This window comes from Netta rufina (assembly GCF_964035555.1).
Source record: "Netta rufina genome assembly, chromosome: 29".
NCBI lineage: Eukaryota > Metazoa > Chordata > Aves > Anseriformes > Anatidae > Netta > Netta rufina.
The window spans coordinates 660,532-678,789 of record NC_140153.1 but is presented as its reverse complement, the minus strand read 5'-3'; the positions used below and the strand labels follow the sequence as shown (position 1 = coordinate 678,789).

General features: G+C 49.6%; 2 protein-coding genes across 4 annotated transcripts in view; both read left to right on the top strand.

Moving 5' to 3' along the window:
- Positions 1-74: 74 nt before the first annotated feature.
- Positions 75-7,580, top strand: LOC311220003 (EF-hand calcium-binding domain-containing protein 12-like; the record flags this gene model as incomplete). Its single annotated transcript, XM_084303365.1, has 10 exons — positions 75-133; positions 336-444; positions 850-1,008; positions 1,914-2,171; positions 2,358-2,552; positions 3,284-3,437; positions 4,240-4,466; positions 5,031-5,244; positions 5,966-6,131; positions 7,418-7,580. The coding sequence occupies exons 3-10, from the start codon at positions 994-996 to the stop codon at positions 7,578-7,580; spliced, it is 1,392 nt and encodes a 463-aa protein (XP_084159491.1). The 5' UTR covers positions 75-133; positions 336-444; positions 850-993.
- Positions 7,574-18,258, top strand: part of LOC311220001 (EF-hand calcium-binding domain-containing protein 12-like) — a gene marked incomplete at its 3' end in the record, with an annotated part of 18,369 nt that continues 7,684 nt past the window's right edge. For 2 of the 3 annotated variants that reach the window (XM_084303360.1, XM_084303359.1), the window contains exons 1-7: positions 7,614-7,713; positions 13,170-13,231; positions 13,814-13,973; positions 14,735-14,991; positions 15,768-15,841; positions 16,481-16,551; positions 17,383-17,500. In XM_084303360.1, coding sequence (XP_084159486.1) covers positions 7,686-7,713; positions 13,170-13,231; positions 13,814-13,973; positions 14,735-14,991; positions 15,768-15,841; positions 16,481-16,551; positions 17,383-17,500 — 770 coding nt within the window. In that variant the 5' untranslated portion in view covers positions 7,614-7,685. Of the gene's footprint in view, positions 7,714-13,169; positions 13,232-13,813; positions 13,974-14,734; positions 14,992-15,767; positions 15,842-16,480; positions 16,552-17,382; positions 17,501-18,258 lie in introns of all 3 variants that reach the window. The other variant, XM_084303361.1, reaches the window with a different exon arrangement.

Genomic DNA, 18,258 nt, shown 5'->3' with positions numbered 1-18,258 from the left:
CCCCTTCCGGGCGTTGCCATAGCAACGGCGGCGGTTCCCGCGCTCCCTCCCCTACAGCACCTCCTTCCCCCGAGGCCGGGGCCGCGGCGGGCGGAGCGAGCCCAGCCCGGGAAAGAAGCCTCAAACCTCTTGTGTAAGTGCGCCCGTGTGCACCTTCCAGTGTTGAGATCTTCTTGGTGATTAAATGCTGATCATTATCCCAGCAGCTGCGAGTCATGTGCATGGTTCTTTAGATTTCCACGACCCTGGTCTCTCCGTTTGGAGAGAGGGTGGAGAAAAGAAACCCTTCCTGCACTCAGATTCACCTCCTGACTCCTGCTGGTGTGTATTTTCAGACTGTTCCCTGTATGTCCAGACACAGAAGGAAGGCAGCACAAAGAAAGTCCCCACAAGAGGCTTAAATTGCCATTGCTTACTTCTGAAGATCATAGACACACAGGACAGGTATGTAATATGGTCCGAGATAATTTTTGTGTCTCTTTTGATTGTAGATGATCATGTGGGGGCATCTTAGGAAAAGGATGTACGTGCTAAATACTTAGTTGTTTACTGTGAAAACATCCCTTTACTGGGGGGTAGTAAAGTAGCCCGTTTTGAAAAATAGCTCGTTTTGAGTTAGTTCATTGGTCATAACAGAATGGCTTTCTGGTTGCATCTGTAAGAACTTGGGAGCAAAAAATTGCTGACAAGCCTTCAGGGAAATATAGAGAAGATGAGGGAGAGAAGAACACTATTAAAAAAAAAGAAAAAAGAAAAAGGAAAAGACAATGGAAAAGAAAACAACAACAACAACAAAACACACAAAAACAGATGAATAACTGCTGTTGTTGCATTTCTGGGTTCCTCTAGGAAGCACGCTCTGTACTGGGGGTGCAGGTTGGAGGGAAACTGGAGGCATCTGCGGCCAGCAAGGAGAAAGAAGAGACCAGAGAAGCAAAAAGAGTCACATTTCCAAAACTGCTGGAACAGCAAGATGAGGGACAAAGGGATGAGATGTGGATGGGCCAGGTACGGGAAGCCCTGTAAAGCATCCCGCAGGGTAGCATTTTGCTGGCTGGGGGGAAGCTGAGTTGTGAAGGTCTCCAAGTCCCGGCAGTATTGCCACCTCTAGAGAGCAGGGCACGTGGCTGTTGCTTTTATTCCCACTGGCACATTGCCACGAGGAAGGAATTCCTGGTAGAAGCCAAGGAACACCAAGAGCAGTCTAGCAGAGTGAGGGCAGAAGCATACTCTTTGTCCCTTGACAGGAGGACACCTTTTCCCTGCCCTGGAACTTAAGTCCAGTGGCTTGAGGCAGCTCCTGATGCAGCATGCTGCAGGAGAGCTCCAGGAGCAGCTGTTACTTCTGGTCTCTTCAGTTAACATGAAGAGCACTAAGACCATTTTTCATGAGCGTAACAGCTGATGTTTTGTTCCAGCTGCTCTTGCAGGGCAGGGAGCCAACACCTTGATAAGAGGCAGGACACACGTGTCTTGACGCTGTTCTGTGACTGCCTGATGGCTATTTCTCAGTGCTGTTGTACACCTGGGATTGGTGGCAGGCCCAGACACCCTTGCCATCTATAGCTCAGAAAAGCCTCAGCGCAGGAAGTCCCCTCCAAAGCCATTATAGCGATGCGATCTCAACACTAGATTTTGTAAGAAGCTCATCTGCAGTTAAAGTACTAACATAAGCAGCGAGCATATGACTGATGGTTTGACTAATGTCAAGCCAGAAGTGGTTTTGGAGCAGGGTTTCAAACTACACCATGGGAGAAAACTGTATCCAATGCTTGTCTTTAAATGGAAAGCAAGTAGGTTTGCTCCACGCTCCACATGTTGCATTCGTTTTTGCTCCCTGTGTGGCAAGACCAGACTCTCCCTGTTTGAAACCAGCTCAGGACACCAGCTTCTGTCATTTGTCTGTTTTTCAGCAGCGACAGGAAGAAGAAGATAGCCTCAGCTCCCCAGAGATCACCTGTAATACAAAAGATGATCTACAAAAGCTGGAGGCTTGGATTCAGGAGAGGAAGCAACTCCGGTCTCAGCTGCAAAGCTTTGGAGATGTTGAAAAATGGCTGAGTCATAAACCTACCTTTACCAAACTGGAAGAAAGAGTCAGGAAACGAATAACGGCAGCTAAAGTAGACCAGAGGGCTAGAAGCAAGTCAGTCGAGACCGACAGGCCAGACGTAAGTATACCTTGTGTTGTGCCACTCTTGGGATTACTGTACTTCATCTCTTGTGGCCGTGCCACGGCCTCAGCATCTGCTTGTAAGTCGGCAGCGCGACGCTGCTTTATCCCAGCCACTTTGCATCTGCTGGCACAGTGATTCTGGATAACGGTGATTTGAGGGTATTTTCTAATTCCTTTTCAGTGTTCACCACCACCAAGGAGCCAGACCCGGAAGAAGGGTAGCCTTCCCCTTATTTGTGCACCATACCCTGAAGCTCTTATTGCACTGCATAACCTCCTACACCAACAGAAGTTGACAATGGTAGACATCTTCAGAAAGGCTGGAATGGAACAGAGAAAGATCATGAGAGCAGACTTCATTAAAGTCATCAAGGAGGTATGTAGGGAAGAGAAAAGTAAGGAACTGCTGCAACTTTGCCTTGTTTTGCTGCATGCCAACCCAACGGAGAAGTGGAAAAACTCCAACTTCCCTTGTGTTACTCTCAGAGGATGGCTCCCACAGCCTGTGAAATGTTGAAGGGAAGAGGGAAGGGAAGGCTGCAGAGATGCGAGCTGTCACCCAGACTGAGTCCCAGGAGGGAGTGAAACTCATTGCCTCATAGTCTCTAAAGACAGTCAGCGCTCAGTAACGTGGCCTGAACTGGCATCAAGTTTCCTCGTGTTGATACTTGGTCTTTCCTTGGCCAGTTTCATGTGTCTGCCCGCTGCACTGCCTTTTAGTACCTGTTGGCACAGCAGAGCTCATGCTGAGCCTCACTTTCCACAGGCTGCAACGGTACAGAACTGTCAAGAGCATGTCCAGGTCTGTTAGGGTTTAGCAGTTCAGGTGTTTTCTGATATTCTGTTCCAAGCCAAATTAGCTTCTTGACGCCCAGATGGCTGAGAAGTTTGGCACATTGAAAGCTGAGAGCTCAGCAGAGGACAGCAAAAGACCAGTAAATTTTTCAGTGCTTGGTAAACTCATGTAAAGCTTAAAGCTCAACAGGTTGCCTCTGTGCCTTTTCTGAAAAAGCATTTAAAACAACAGCAAAGCTCATCTCCCCCCTACTCTGGGCCAAGCCTTGTTTTTTTATTGATCACACTGTTGCTTCCTGTTTTGGCTGCCAGACAAAAGTTCCCATCAGTGACAAGGAACTGGAGGATGTGGTCATCTTCTTGACTTCTTCAAAGCGGAGGAATTATATAAGCAGTGAAGATCTGATTGAATGTCAAAAGCAGTGGCAGGAAATGAGGAAAGGACAGCCCAAAGAGACCAGCGAAGGTGAGAGGAGAACCCTGGGCTGGGAATCTATATCCTTGCAGATGCCCTAAAAGTACACAGGTGGCATTAGGGAATGCCAAAGTAGATCCAGAATATGGCTCCTTGCGACTATTGTCCTGCAACGCGGTTGCTGAAAAGAGACCTCTGGGGAGAAGCTAAAGAATCCAGGGGAAGTGCAATACTCAGCCCATCTGTGGAAGACAGCTTATCCGATCTTTTAGGTTTGACTCAGAATCTGAACCCTGAGGTTTAACCTCCTGTACTGGATTTTATTGGTTAGCGTTGATCATCCGGCTGATCAGAAGCAGACCCTTTCTCCAGCTGTTGAGGGCAGCTGGACAATGCAGATTCAAAGGTCCTACTCTTTAAAACCTAGCCCAAATCTGAAGGCTTGCCATGGTACCTGTGTCATTTTTATCTGAAGGTAATGGCAACATTCTTCTCACATCTTGGAGAGAAGAGGCATTTTGCTGCTGTGTTGTTGTACTAATTGTTTTGTAGACTAAACATGTATTGCGAGCATGAAACAGAATGGGGCAAAGCGGAGATGGGAGTCGTCTGTAATATGTGTGTCTGGATTGAAAGCGAAAGGATGCTTCCATTCAAAGATCGTCATCTGTTGGGTGCTCCAGACTGCACAAAATGCCAAAGCTTTTTGCCTTATAAACATTGATCAGCCTTGTTTCAGCCTTGTTTTTTTTTTTTTTTATTTTTTTTATTTTTTATTTTTTTTTTTATTTCTGCTACTGTCTAACAGGGTTTCTCTGAGCTTTTCATTTGTTTGCTTTTTAAACTGCTGTAGATGCACAGCCTCGGGTCCGGAGAAACGCTTGCAAAGCTGCCACTTCTCCACCTTCTGCTGGGGACAAAGCTGTGGGGATGAAGCCTTGCCCTCCCACGGAGCCCAAAGAAAAGCTAATACTCTTGGAAGTGCCCCCAGTCAACACTGAGCCAGGCCGGCGACATTTACACTGGGATGAAATGGAAGAGATTGGAAAGCGCTCAAGAGAGAGCAGACGGCTGGAGAAGGTAGTGTGGCAGGAAAAAAGGCGCACCTCTACGTACTCGCGAATGTGGGGTGGGCAGCAAAGGAGAAGGTTGGAGATTGTTCTGGATATTACCTTCTCAGTAGTCCCTTGACCACATCGTGCCTCACAGCTGAGATGCTACAAGCTGTCTCAAACAACTGGTTTGTCTTCTGAACACTCTGGTGATGTAAACACTCTTTTCTGGGTAACTGAAGTGGCAAGAAATGGAAGTTGAAGCAATGTTCAGGTGTGGGGATGGAGTCATCTGAGCTCTAGTGAACCTGACACAATCAGAAAAGAGATGGTGGCTGGGAGACTTTTTTCAGCTGGGGCACCTATGTCCAGTATGCTGCTCTTGTGCTTGGTGCTCTAGGGAGCGTCTGCCTGTGGGCCTGGCACTGGAAGGGAATGGCACTCCCAGATAAGCGCTTGGTCCCATTGCAGGGTGCTGAGTCCCATCTACACGCACTTCTGAGATGGATCCCTGCCTGTAGTTTCTCCAAAGGGAACTCAGCAACTCCAGGGCCTCACTGAAAGCTAACTGGGACCATTGCTTTACTTGCAGATCAAAGACAGCCCGATAGAATGGAAAGAAAAGTGTCGGCTGGTGAGATCTGGGGACGCACCCGTCGATGAACACTGCCTGCCATCAACTATAGAGGGTGACATGGGAGCACTGGTTGACCACTATCGCAGAAATGCCGTTGTGAACTATCTGAATTGCTCCAAGCAGTGCAAGGAGCGTAACATCTGTCTCACCGACAAAGCGCTGCAAAGAGGTAAAGCAAAGAGCAAGGAATGTACTAATGTGAACGTACTAAGCCTGACATGCTCCTGCCTCTTCCCAAGACCCAGAAGCACGATGCATGTTCAGGGTGGGGCACTGCTGATGGAGAATGTTTGCAGCCCTTGGAGGGCCACGGAAGATGCTGCTGATTAGGATCAGCAATACCATCAGCAGGGCCAGAGCAGGGCTGAGATAGCAAAGAGTGCTACGGAGCAGCCAGGGCCACGTCCCCCTGGACTGGTAGCCAGGCTCAGACACGAGTGCAGTTAATGAGGCAAGTTCATGGTGATGGGGCAGGTGCAAGGTCAGGCAAAGGTCATGGTCAGACCATGGTCAGGTTCAGCAGGTCCATGGCCAGGCACAGCTGTGTCAGAGCTGTGTCAGCTGGACACTGCTACACCTGCAACGTGAGCGAAGGGCTGAGCTGAAATGGGGCTCCTGAGCCCAGGGCAGGGCATGTGGGAAGAGGCCCCATGTGAAGTTGGCCAGGGCCATCATGTCCTCTCAGCACTTGCTGGGCCATCACGTCTTCCTCCTTTCCAGAGCGGGGCCATCTTTTCTGTCCCCTCCCGGTCAGTATCACTGACCAAACCCAGAGGTGACCTGGATCGGCAGGGGGACAGGCTTGGGGCAACAGGAGAACAGAGTTTTCTTGGCTATTCAGCATTGGCTGTCCATACACCATTGCTTTTCTCTGTGCGCTTTGTCAACAGGCCTGCTGCACCCAGGAGACAAGATCATCAAAGAAGGAGAAGACGTGAGGAAGATCAGGCAGCCTGGAGGATACTACAGCACAGGACATGCTGACGCCACATCTCCTCTGAGCATGTCCAGGTCAAAAAGTGCATCAGGAAAACAGGCCAAGGAGGCAGAAAACAGGTTGGTTCAAAGAGGGCTTATGATCAGTCCCTTCCTGCTGCCCTGCTGTGCATCAGCTCCCACTGCATCAGAGGCGGTACTGAGGTATCAAAGTGGAACGTTAGGGTGCTGCAAGGTAGCAGCAAGCGATAGCAGAGGAAGAGAGATCTCTTCTCAGCTACACGGCCACTGCTGTGTTTTTGCTGACTTGCGGGGTTGCAGTGGTGCTGGCGAACAGCTTCTCTGTACTCCAAACTGCAGAGATGACAGAACTTCTCACCTAAGACGGTCCTCGTCAGGCCAACCCAACGCTTCTTGGAAATCCTCTCAGAGAATGTTTTTTCTTGCGTAAGAAAGGCAATCCCAAAGACTCCAGCTTTGGATGACTGGAGAAGCTCTCCAGTCGGGGGCAGAAGCAGCCTGCTACAGCAGCGTGCAGCCAGCAGCCAGCTGCTCCTAGTAGGGCGGTGCTTCGTTTCCTCCCATTGCACCTCAGTTCCTCTGTTGCTCTAGAACACTGACCCTTCAGAGCGTTACTAACCGTTGCAGGAGAAAAGTCAGATGCAGGTGGCAGATCTGTTTTACTGAGCAACGTTCTTTGCATCTCAACATTTATCTGTAGGATCTGGAGATGCAAGTTTTCTAGACATAGACACAATGTCAGCCCTGAGAACAGAGGCAGTTTGCCCTAATTTTTCTTGCATCTCAGGTCACCCACAAAAGCTTTTCTTCCAAAACGAGTCCAAGTTCTTTTGCTGTCCTTGTCCCTGCTGTCTTCGGACTCGTACTGTCCAAGGAGTTCATGAGTGTCCAAAGGTCTTTCCTGACCCATGAAACTGGGATGTCCACTACCAGCTTGGTCATAGCACTTGCAGCACCTTCTTTAGTCAAAGTGATTCCCAAATCCGATTGAATAGAAAGACTCAGCCTCACAGCTGAGCTCATGGAAGAAAGGCAGTCCTAAAGAATCCAGCTTTGGAAGACTGGAGAAGCTTTTGAGGAGAAGAAACACTTTGCAAAATAGAGCACAGTCTTCCTAGTTCATCTCAGAGAGTTTATGTACTACAGTGATAGGCAACACATCAGTTCTCAAGACAGCTTCACAAGCTGGCATTTCCAATGTCAGTCATGTAGAAGAAGGACAGGCAGGGGTTTCCAGAAGTCCTAGCAGCTGGTTCTTGTCAGGCTCGCATTTGCCATTACTAGTAATATCAGTGAAGTTGCCTAGAATTTTATTTCCATAAAACGTGTTACTCTCTCTGACTGTTTTTTTTTTGTTTGTTTGTTTTTTCTTTATTTTTCTTTAGGCGTCTTGAGAAGAATAAGAATCAAAAGTCAAGCGACAATAACTTCTGGCCAGGCCATCTCCTGGACAAGATGCGCCTGTACTTTCCAGATAAGGAGCCTGACAGGGCACACGCCTTGTTTAGCTATGTTCACCCAACCAGGCCTGCCTACCGTGGCATCTAAAACCCTGGCTACAGGTAGTTCATCAGAGCCAGGATACTTGGCCTCTAGAGACACTCCATTCGAGAAAACTCATTTCACCTGAAGTTCTTCTCCTAGCGGCATGAGATGTGTGCACAGCTTTGTGACTCATCAGGTCAGCTCATGGGATCTGGGCCAACTTCATGGAGAATATCATCAGCTCTCCTGAGTTGCAAGGGGTTTGATCATCAAGTCTAACAGCTGGCTTCCCACAGGACTACCTAAAAATTAAACCATGTATCTGACAGTGTTGTCCAAAAGCTTCCTGAACGCCTTGTTTAGCTATGTTCACCCAACCAGGCCTGCCTACCACGGTATCTAAAACGCTGGCTACAGGCCAGGACAGAAGTTGTCTGAGGTGTTAGCCATGGCAAACAGTGGCTGCAGTAGGAGAGAAAGAAAGAAGAAGGAAGGACATGGAAGAAAAGAACATGAAAAAAAAGAGAAAAGGGATTGCCTTAGGTTGCAGGATAGACTTGCAACAGTCAGAGCAGGAATGACAGGATCCAGGGGTATTTACCCTAGCGGCTTTAATAAAGCTAGAGAACAAAAAGAGAGGCTTGGATTTTTTGTTGGTTACTGGAGCCTCTTTCTCTGTGCTAATCCAAAAATTGAGGAGGAGTTGAGGAGGAATGGAGACAGGTCCCTGCTTGGCTTCGCAGGCGATGCCCCCCCCTACTGGCCCCATCTTCTCAGGTGCCCTTACACAACAGATTTGAGGCCCTGGAGCTTGAGAGACCGGTAGGTGAGGATGAGGTAGAAAGTCTACCCAGGAGGATGCCTAGGGCGAGGAAGTCTACTCCAAGCCTCAGGACTGCCTCCACCAAGAAAGAAAGAAGGGTGATTGTTGTAGGTGACTCCCTTCTCAGAGGAACAGAGGGCCCTATTTGTCGGCCTGACCCTACCTGTAGGGAAGTCTGCTGCCTCCCTGGGGCCATGGTCAGGGACATTACCAGAAAGCTTCCCAACCTGGTTCGCCCCTCTGACTATTATCCTCTTTTGATAGGCCAGGCTGGCAGTGATGACATTGAAGAGAGAAGCCTGAAGGCTATCAAACGGGACTTTAGGGGACTGGGTTAGTGGATGGAGTGGGAGTACAGGTGGTGTTTTCGTCTATCCCTACAGTGGCAGGGATGGGTACAGAGAGGACACGGAAGGCCCACCTGATAAACACGTGGCTCAGCGTCTGGTGCCAACACAGAAATTTTGTTGTTTTTTTTTTGACAATGGGGTGCTTTACTTGGCACCCAGCCTGATGGCCGCAGACGGGTCCCTATCTCTAAGGGGAAAACGGATTCTAGCCCAGGAGCTGGCGGGGATCATTGGGAGGGCTTTAAACTAGGTAAGAAGGGGGACAGGGCTGAAACAAGGCTTGTTGGAGCTGTGCCAGGGGGAACAATGGCAAGGCCGGGGGAGAAGGTAATGGCCCAACTGAAGTGCATCTACACTGATGCACGCAGCGTGGGTAACAAACAGGAGGAGCTGGAAGCCATCGTGCAGCAGGCAGGCTACGACTTGGTTGCCATCACAGAAACGTGGTGGGACCACTCTCATGACTGGAGTGCTGCAATGTCTGGCTATAGGCTCTTCAGAAGGGACAGGCAGCACAGAAGGGGTGGCGGTGTGGCTCTCTGTATTATATTAGAGAGTGTTTTGATGTTGTGGAACTTGAGGCTGGGAATGATAAGGTTGAGTCCCTGTGGGTTAGGATCGGCGGGAAGGCCAACAAGGCAAGCATCCTGGTGGGGGTCTGTTATAGACCGCCGAACCAGGATGAGGAGACGGATGAGGAGTTCTACAGGCAGCTGCCAGAAGTTGCAAAATCGTCAGCGCTTGTTCTCGTGGGGCACTTCAACCTCCCAGACATATCCTGGAAGCACAACACAGCCCAGAGAAAGCAGTCTAGGAGGTTTCTGGAGAGCGTGGAAGATAGCTTCCCGACGCAGCTGGTTAGTGATCCTACCAGGGGAGGTGCCCCGCTGGACCTTCTCTTCACAAACAGAGAAGGGCTGGTGGGAGATGTGGTGGTTGGAAGCTGTCTTGGGCAGAGCGACCGTGAAATGGTAGAGTTCTCTATTCTTGGTGAAGCCAGGAAGGGGACCAGTAAAACCGCTGTATTGGACTTCCAGAGGGCTGACTTTGAGCTGTTCAAGACACTGGTTGGCAGAGTCCCTTGGGAGGCGGTTCTGAAGGGCAGAGGAGTCCAGGAAGGCTGGGCACTCTTCAAGAAGGAAATCTTAATGGCACAGGAGCGGTCTGTCCCCATGTGCCCAAAGACGAGCTGGCATGGAAGAAGACCGGCCTGGCTGAACAGAGAATTGTGGCTTGAGCTTCGGAGAAAAAAGAGGGTTTATAATCTTTGGAAAAGAGGGCGGGCCACTCAGGAGGACTATAAGGATGTTGCGAGGCTGTGCAGGGACAAAACTAGAAAGGCCAAAGCTCATCTGGAGCTCAACCTGGCTACTGCCGTTAAAGACAACAGAAAATGTTTTTACAAATACATCAGCGCAAAATGGAGGACTAAGGAGAATCTCCATCCTTTACTGGATGCGAGGGGAAACTTAGTTACAGAAGATGAGGAAAAGGCTGAGGTGCTTAATGCCTTCTTAGCCTCAGTCTTTAGTGGCAAATCCAGTTGTTCTCTGGATACCCGGTACCCCGAGCTGGTGGGAGGGGATGGGGGGCAGAATGTGGCCCTCACTATCCATGAGGAAATGGTTGGTGACCTGCTACGGCACTTGGATGTACACAAGTTGATGGGGCCAGATGGGATCCACCCGAGGATGCTGAGAGAACTGGCAGAGGAGCTGGCCAAGCCGCTTACCATCATTTATCAACAGTCCTGGCTATCGGGGGAGGTCCCAGTGGACTGGCGGCTAGCAAACGTGATGCGCATCTACAAGAAGGGCCAGAGGGTAGACCCGGGGAACTATAGGCCTGTCAGTTTGACCTCAGTGCCAGGGAAGCTCATGGAGCAGATTATCTTGAGTGTCATCACGCAGCACTTACAGGGCAACCAGGTGATCAGGCCCAGTCAGCATGGGTTTATGAAAGGCAGGTCCTGCTTGACGAACATGATCTTCTATGACAAAGTGACACGCTGGGTGGATGAGGGAAAGGCTGTGGATGTGGTCTACCTTGACTTCGGTAAGGCCTTTGACACTGTTCCCCACAGCATTCTCCTCAAGAAACTGGCCGCTCATGGCTTGGACTGGCGTACGCTTCATTGGGCCAAGTGCCGGGTCCTGCACCTGGGGCACAACAACCCCAAGCAGCGCTACAGGCTGGGAGATGAGTAGTTGGAAAGCTGCCTGGCGGAGAAGGACCTGGGAGTATTGATTGATAGTTGGCTGAATATGAGCCAGCAGTGTGCTCAGGTGGCCAAGAAGGCCAACAGCATCCTGGCTTGTATAAGAAGCAGTGTGGCCAGCAGGTCTAGAGAAGTGATTGTCCCCCTGTACTCGGCTCTGCTGAGGCCGCACCTCGAGTATTGTGTTCAGTTTTGGGCCCCTCACTACAAGAAGGACATCAAGGTGCTCGAGCGAGTCCAGAGAGGGGTGACGAAGCTGGTGAGGGGTCTGGAGAACAAGTCTTACGAGGAGTGGCTGAGGGAGCTGGGTTTGTTCATCCCGGAGAAGAGGAGGCTCAGGGGCGACCTTATTGCTCTCTGTAGGTACCTTAAAGGAGGCTGTAGCGAGGTGGAGGTTGGTCTATTCTCCTGCGTGCCTGGTGACAGGACGAGGGGGAATGGGCTAAAGTTGCCAAAAGGTTTGTTAGGCACTGGGGTTGGATGCCCAGGGAAGTGGTGGAGTCACCATCCCTGGCAGTCTTTAAAAGACGTTTAGATGTTGAACTTAGTGATATGGTTTAGTGGAGGACTTGTTAGTGTTAAGTCAGAGGTTGGACTCGATGATCTTGAGGTCTCTTCCAACCTAGACAGTTCTGTGATCCTGTGATTCTGTCTATTAAACTCTGAAATCAATTCCTGGTGAGTCCAGAGAAAGCTCTAGATAGGACTCCCTGAAAGGATGTAATTATGAACCAAATTATGAACCCACCGTATTCGGGCAACAACTAGCCTGTGATCTCAAAGCTTGGAAAACCCCTTCAGGAAAAGGGGACACCGTTGCAATACCTAGATGACCTGTTTACAGCTACCAAAGAAGAAAAGGAATGTGTAGAATGGAGTATTAGTTTACTAATGTTATTATTATTATTATTATTATTATTATTATTATTATTATTATTATTATTATTATTATGCCATTAGTACTGTGAACCCAGCCGCTTTCCTTACTAACAGAGGTTCTGTCCTCCTTTTGGTGACATCTCAGAGGCTCTTCCTGTCTCACAGCCTCGTTGGGGAGTGAGGAGAAGGCATGTGTATGGGGGAGCAGTTCCCTAACATGCAACCCCCTTCTTGCTGCAGGGCCCAATGAGGTGGCTGGGTCGCAGGGGCTGTGTTAAGGAGTGGCCCTGCACCCCTCTGACTTGAGCACGGGTCACAGAGGGACACGTCTGCATCACAATGGCAGCTCCCCTTACGCCACAGCGTGCCAGGCCCTTTCTGTCATTGCCTCAGTGAGCTCGGGCGTTGAAGGAGGCTCTTGCATCCAGTTTTCTCTGGAGGACACGAGAAGTCTCTCCTGTAGCTCAGAGTCTCAGAGGACAAAGGGAGGCGTAGGACGGTGCAGGAGCTATTTGGTGAAGCACAGAGGACATCAAAAAGGGAGGAAACATCACAGATCTTTCACTCTCTAGCCTCACGTGCTGACCCAAAACAGGATCATGACAAACTTGGAAGTGCTAATCACTAACATTGAGCGCTGCAGTGAGGTTGAGGGCTGCGCCAAGGTCACGTTTCCCACACTCAAGAAGCTTTCTGTCAATGGTAAGGCATTTGGGACCTCTTATGAGTGTAGCTATAGACTGATATGAACTCTACAAATTGTGGAAAGCGAGGTTCTTGTCTGTGGGGGAGGCCCCAAGGGTGCTGTGTGTGTGGCGTCCTGCCCTGCCCATGGTGGCAGTCCTGTGGCCGGGTTCCGCTTGCTGGTAGGTCACACGTGGAGGTCTGTCTCTGAAGGGAAAGATGCGTGCACGGTTGGAAGAAGGCTGAGGTTCCTGCAGTTCCTGATGGGCTCCCAAGAAACTGCCAGAAATACGCGTGTCAGGAGGAGATCTGCTGACTTGTCAGCATTTCAGCAAGGCCTCTCATGAAGGGGCTGAGCCCCTCCCTGCCTGTGGCTTCTTCCTGCTGCAGCCTCCTGTGCCTCATGGCTCTCAGAAAAGGCTTAGGGCTAAGAGAGGCCCTCCCATTTCAGATGCCTACAGGCTACATTCCCTTGTCCAAAACCCTTTTAAGAGCTCCTGCAGCTGCAGACCTTTCCTGGGACATGGCAGAGCTGTTAGACTGGTATCAGTCAAAAATTCATCCAGAGTCACAGATGGATTCATGCTGGGAGCTGTGTTAGATCACACCTGCATCTGCAAACGCCTTGTAAAGAAATGTGCTGATGGGCCATGGACTCGCTGACTTTGAGCTTGACATGTCCTTCCCTTGCTTTCCAGATGTCATCACAATTTGGGGTGGTGTGTCCAAGCAGGTTCGGCAATTGCTCATGATGACGAAGGTGGGACTGCACCCTACCCCTCCCCTCACCCCACGGCTTCAGGAAGTCCTGGCAGCCCTGTGCCAGCAAATGCCATTGCTCTTCCCAGAGCTGCACTGACACATACAGATGTGCCCCAAGTGTGCCAAAGACCAGCTTCTCTGTAAATTGAAATAATTGTAATAATTGAAACCAACCCAGCAGAAAATCAAGTATTTATATTTATATCAAAGATACAAATCGGTAGGAAAATGTGTTCAGAACTTGCTGGGGCTTCTCTGTTCTTCGCTCTCAGAGTGGAGAGAGCAAACAGACAGCTGGGGATGCTTCCAGGGTTAACCCCAATTGCTGGAAGGGACCTAGCTGAAGGATGGGCTAGACCTCCTCCACCTGCTTTACTTCACCGCGCATTTTCTTGAGGGGCAAAGGAAGGAGAGAAAATGCCCCGAGTATGTGGGTCTTCTCATGAGCTTTCCCAGCTCCCCCAGCTTACCCCATGCCACGTTGGGAGTGGGCAGGGCACAGGGCACCCCGTTGCAAGATGTCACAAGTCCTCACTCTGTTTTCCAACTTAAACATGCTTCCCCTTCTTTTCTTTACCAGCCTCGGGCCGTCACTGTAACAGGACTGGGGACGTTCCATATTAAAAAATGGCTATCTTTTGAAAATGGCCAGGTGTTCACATTTCGGAGACCTGTGTTTTCACTGTCCAAGACTCTTGGACAGATTCGTAACCTGAAACACCGTTGCGTACGTGTTCCTGGTAAGAATACCAATTAAAGTCTTGTTTTCCCATGTGTACATGTATTAAGGGGTTATGTCGATTGCTGTTTAGAAGTGCTGATAGGCAACTCAGATGCCGTCAGAAGGCCCTGAGAGAGAGAAGAGATGGCTGGCATAGAAACCCATCAATGGCCAGATTTGCTGTAATTTCTGTCAACTGCTGCCATTGCTTTGGCTACTGTGTGCCATGGATGAGACCTGCGCAGCACTAAGAGCTTGGTGCTTCATTTGGGGTGGGTCTTCTCTTTCCAATGACTCCCAGCTTCTCCTGGATAGGAACTTCTGTCGGGCAGCCCTGGGGTAAAGGGCATTGGTACCAAAAGCAGAGACATTTGTTCCTCAGTTTTGAAGGCCACAGGGACTGTCCAGAACTGTCTGGAAGAGTTCTTGTGCTTGCCTGTCTCAGTGCAAGGCAGGTCTCCCCAGACCAGGCGTGCACTGAGCCTGGGCTCTTTGCATGGGAACCAGCCGCATTCCTTTTGCCTCCTCCTCCTGTGTTCCGCAGATGGCTGAGGTCGTTGGGTCCTATCTCTGGGCTGAGGAGTCACAGCTGTGCACTTGGTACATTGATGGAGTGATTTCAATTTCTCTTGAGGGGGAGCATACATCAGCTGCTTTAAGGAGTCGTACAAGGCTTAGACTACAGCAGTTACAGCAGCATGTTTTAGCTGGAAGCTCCTGGCACTTTGTTTGAATCTGTTCAACTGCAGTGCAAGTTGCATTGTTCCTCATTTTTTCCAGATGATATGAAGATAGTGGTGCTGAGCTATGAGAATATGCGCCTGAACGTCCCGTACAGCAAGGAAATAGTGCAGAGCTGTTTGGAGGAGACCTTGCAATACTTCTACCGCATCCTCACAAATAGGGAGGACACGGACTTCACCTTAAAGGATTTTGGCACTCTTGCTATCCGAGGGCAAAGAGTGAAAATGACATTTTCTGAAGGGTTTTTACACAGTCTCAACAAGTCCACATACGTGGTAGAGAAGCTGATCGCTGTAAGTTTATTGTTTCTGCAGTCCTACTTAGAGAGGGTTTGAAGCCCCATCAAAGGGTGGGGGCACTGAGCCCTGCTGGCAGCTGTGAGCTGCCAGGATGCTGGAGCTAGGCACAGTCCATCGCAGTGAGAGCTTTCTGTTTTCTTTCTTTTATTTTCTGTATGACTGCTGGCAATGCGTGCAGTCGTATCGTCGCTGGGCAAAGGATAGCACTGGAAGGGCCTCGCCATAAATAGGAAAGAAGCCAAAGCAACGGCTAGGCTGATGATGTTCCCCCCGTTGCGGGCGTGAGGCTGAGGCACAAGGACACCAGGCCCTTTTGGATGCAGGCAGGCTGTTGGTGTAGTTCTCCTGTCCCAGCAGAAAAGGTCTGGTCTCCGTGTTCCTCCACACTGCCAACGCAATCCTCTGACTCCTGTGAAAAACTCTGGGGATAAAGCCAGCTCTGACCCATTTGCGCTGCACTCAGGAATAGCTAAAGCAAGCGACCCCACTGAAAGCAGCAGCTGGAAGCCGAGGCTCATGACGGGCCTTCCCTTGTGTATGCTCCATTGACTTGTTCACAGGCTGAGGCTGTTAACTACGGTCCTTGTGAAAAGGTTGGCAGTGTTCCTCACCCTAGCAGATCATGTGCTGTGCAGTGTGTTTTAACTGGCTGAGGCACTTGTCCAGAAGTTTGCTGAGAGGCAGTGAATTCCTGGAGCTACAGAAAGGCCTCTGTGAATGTTGAGCTCTTTTCCTTGGACTCATGTCAGATGTTTCTGTCCCTGCTGCAGAAAAAGTTGGTCAGACTGGACAAAGAAACTGCCCTCTTCCCAAGCCATTTTGGCCGTGCCCACCTGCTCCCTCAGTAAGTATATTTGTTCCTGCAGCCCTGCTCTGCGCGCACTCACATGTGCTCAGCTCATGATCGGTAGTGCTCTTTCAAACTACTGTTTTGCAGTTAATTTCATCCTTGCTTTTGCTTAGCTTGGGCTTACGCATCACCCTCAGTTACTGACCGTGTTCTGCATTTTACCATTACTCCAGTCAGAGGCAACTGGTTTGCTCTGCAGACGCATTGAAGCAACTCACCTAATGTTTCATCTGCTTCTTCTCTTTTATGTGGTTAAAACTGCCAAAATATCTAAAAGAAGTAAGATCCTAATGTTTCTGTTGTTTTGAATGCAACATGGACAGGATCTCTTAGCAGGTGGAACAAGGACCAGATCTATGCTTGTCCCCTGCCTGTGATGTTTCCATGTCTTTGGTGAAACTCGTGTCAATCAAAGGAACTCTGAAATGCCTTCTTGTGTCAGGACGACACAGGAGCACTGAGGCAAAATAAAAACCCAAACCTCTGTCTAGCGAGGGGTTGCTGAGCTGTTCCGAGGCCAGCACTGCTCAGTTTGAATGGTTTAGGGCATGTGTTGGACTCTCCACGGATACTTTGACATTAATCTGGCAAAGGAGCCCTTTTCACAGAACGGTGCCTTCTTCCTACTTCCAGGTTTGAGATTAAGGCGGTACCTCGGCTTGCTAGGGAGCGTCTTGCAGAGGAAGAGGTACTTAATGCACAAGGTAACGTTAATGACTGATTGCTGGTGGAGGTTTGTGCCTTTCCCTGTTGTCCTCGCTGGGGGGTGCTTGGGACTCAGGTTACAGTGAGATGCCTGGGATAGCAGAGGCATGCTGTATGCCTCTGTTTACCCTCCTGGTATGTCTCAAGGGACACATTTTGAACAAGATAGTGCTGAAGTATGTTTTTCCCCTGCATTACATGCCAAAGGGTGCCTCTCTTCCATTTTATGGGTTTGTTTGTGCAGGAGGGAGTCAATGTTCGGCAAGTCCACTAGCACTGTGAATAACAAACTCCGTCTTGAGTTGTGGGAGACTGAGGGGCTGGGCATACCGCTTTGAATCACCATGTTGTCATTTGATGAGAAAAATTGTGTCGAGAAGAATGCACAAAGGTTGCCAAGCTGTGCCAAAACTTTGGTTCTCCTCTAAAGCTGGGAACTCCTCATTCTTAATTCCTCATGAATATCACAGATATAACGTGCTTGAGTTGAATGCACCAGGATAGAAAGCCTGTGTAGAAAAAACATTTATGCCGCTCCAAGAAATTGTTGCCCCAAAAGAGATTGTTAGGCACCAAAATGTGTCTCCCCGCAAAACCCCCACTGTTCAGAGGGGATGGACTTGCTGCTGCAGCAGAAAGATCACAGCAAAAGGAGTAATGCAGCACTGTGGGTATTAAAGGTCAGATGGGATCTGGTGTCAGGAAGGGCTTGCAATCTTCTAGAAAACAGGTCTCAGAAGGAATCACAGGGATACCTCAGCTAGCTTATAACATTGCAGAGCAGATCTGTGCCTGATGTGCTGAGAAGTTTTCTCCTTTTGTGTTTACAGCGTCTCTTCTTCATACATTAAAACTTGCGCAAAGGAGACTTTCTCCAAGCACATTGTGCATAGCTGAAGCGAAGGAAGAAGCAGAGGAGGAAACAAAGGCAAAAGAGTCTCCTGGCAGGTGAGATGTAAAGGATTTGTTAGAGTGGCCTTATGCTCTTGTGCTTGTGTGGCATGCTTTATAGGCTCCTACCTCTCAGAAGGTCTCAGTCCAGTGGGCTGCTGCAAGTGCGATCAGCTCTGAAGTCAGAGCTGGTTGCTCAGATTGCTCTGAAGTCAGGTGCTGGTTGCACCTAACTTGATGTCGTCTGCACACTTATTGAGGGTGCACTCAGTCCCCTCATCCAGATCATCGATAAAGATATTGAAGAGAACCGGCCCTAGTACTGAATGACAGAATCATTGAGGTTGGAAGAGACCTCCAAGATCACCGAGTCCATCCTTTGACCTAACACTAACAAGTCTGCCACTAAACTATATCACTAAGCTCTACATCTAAACATCTTTTGAAGACCTCCAGGGATGGTGACTCAACCACTTCCCTGGGCAGCCCACCCCAGTGCCTAACAACCCTTTCAGTAGAGATGTTTGTCCTAATATCCAACAAAACCTCCCCTGGCGTAACTTTAGCCCATTCCCCCTCGTCCCATCGCTGGGCATGTGGGAGTACCCACTCTGTACCCCTCCCTTGCACTGCAGGGATGGAGGAAAACACCACCTGTACTCCCGCTCCATCTACTAACCGCCCCAGTCCCCTGAAAACCCTTTTGATAGCCTCCAGGCTTCTCTCAGCAATTTCATCACTGCCAGCCTGGACTATCAATAGAGGACAGTAATCAGAGGAGCGAGCCAGGTTGGGAAGGTTTCTGGCAACGTCCC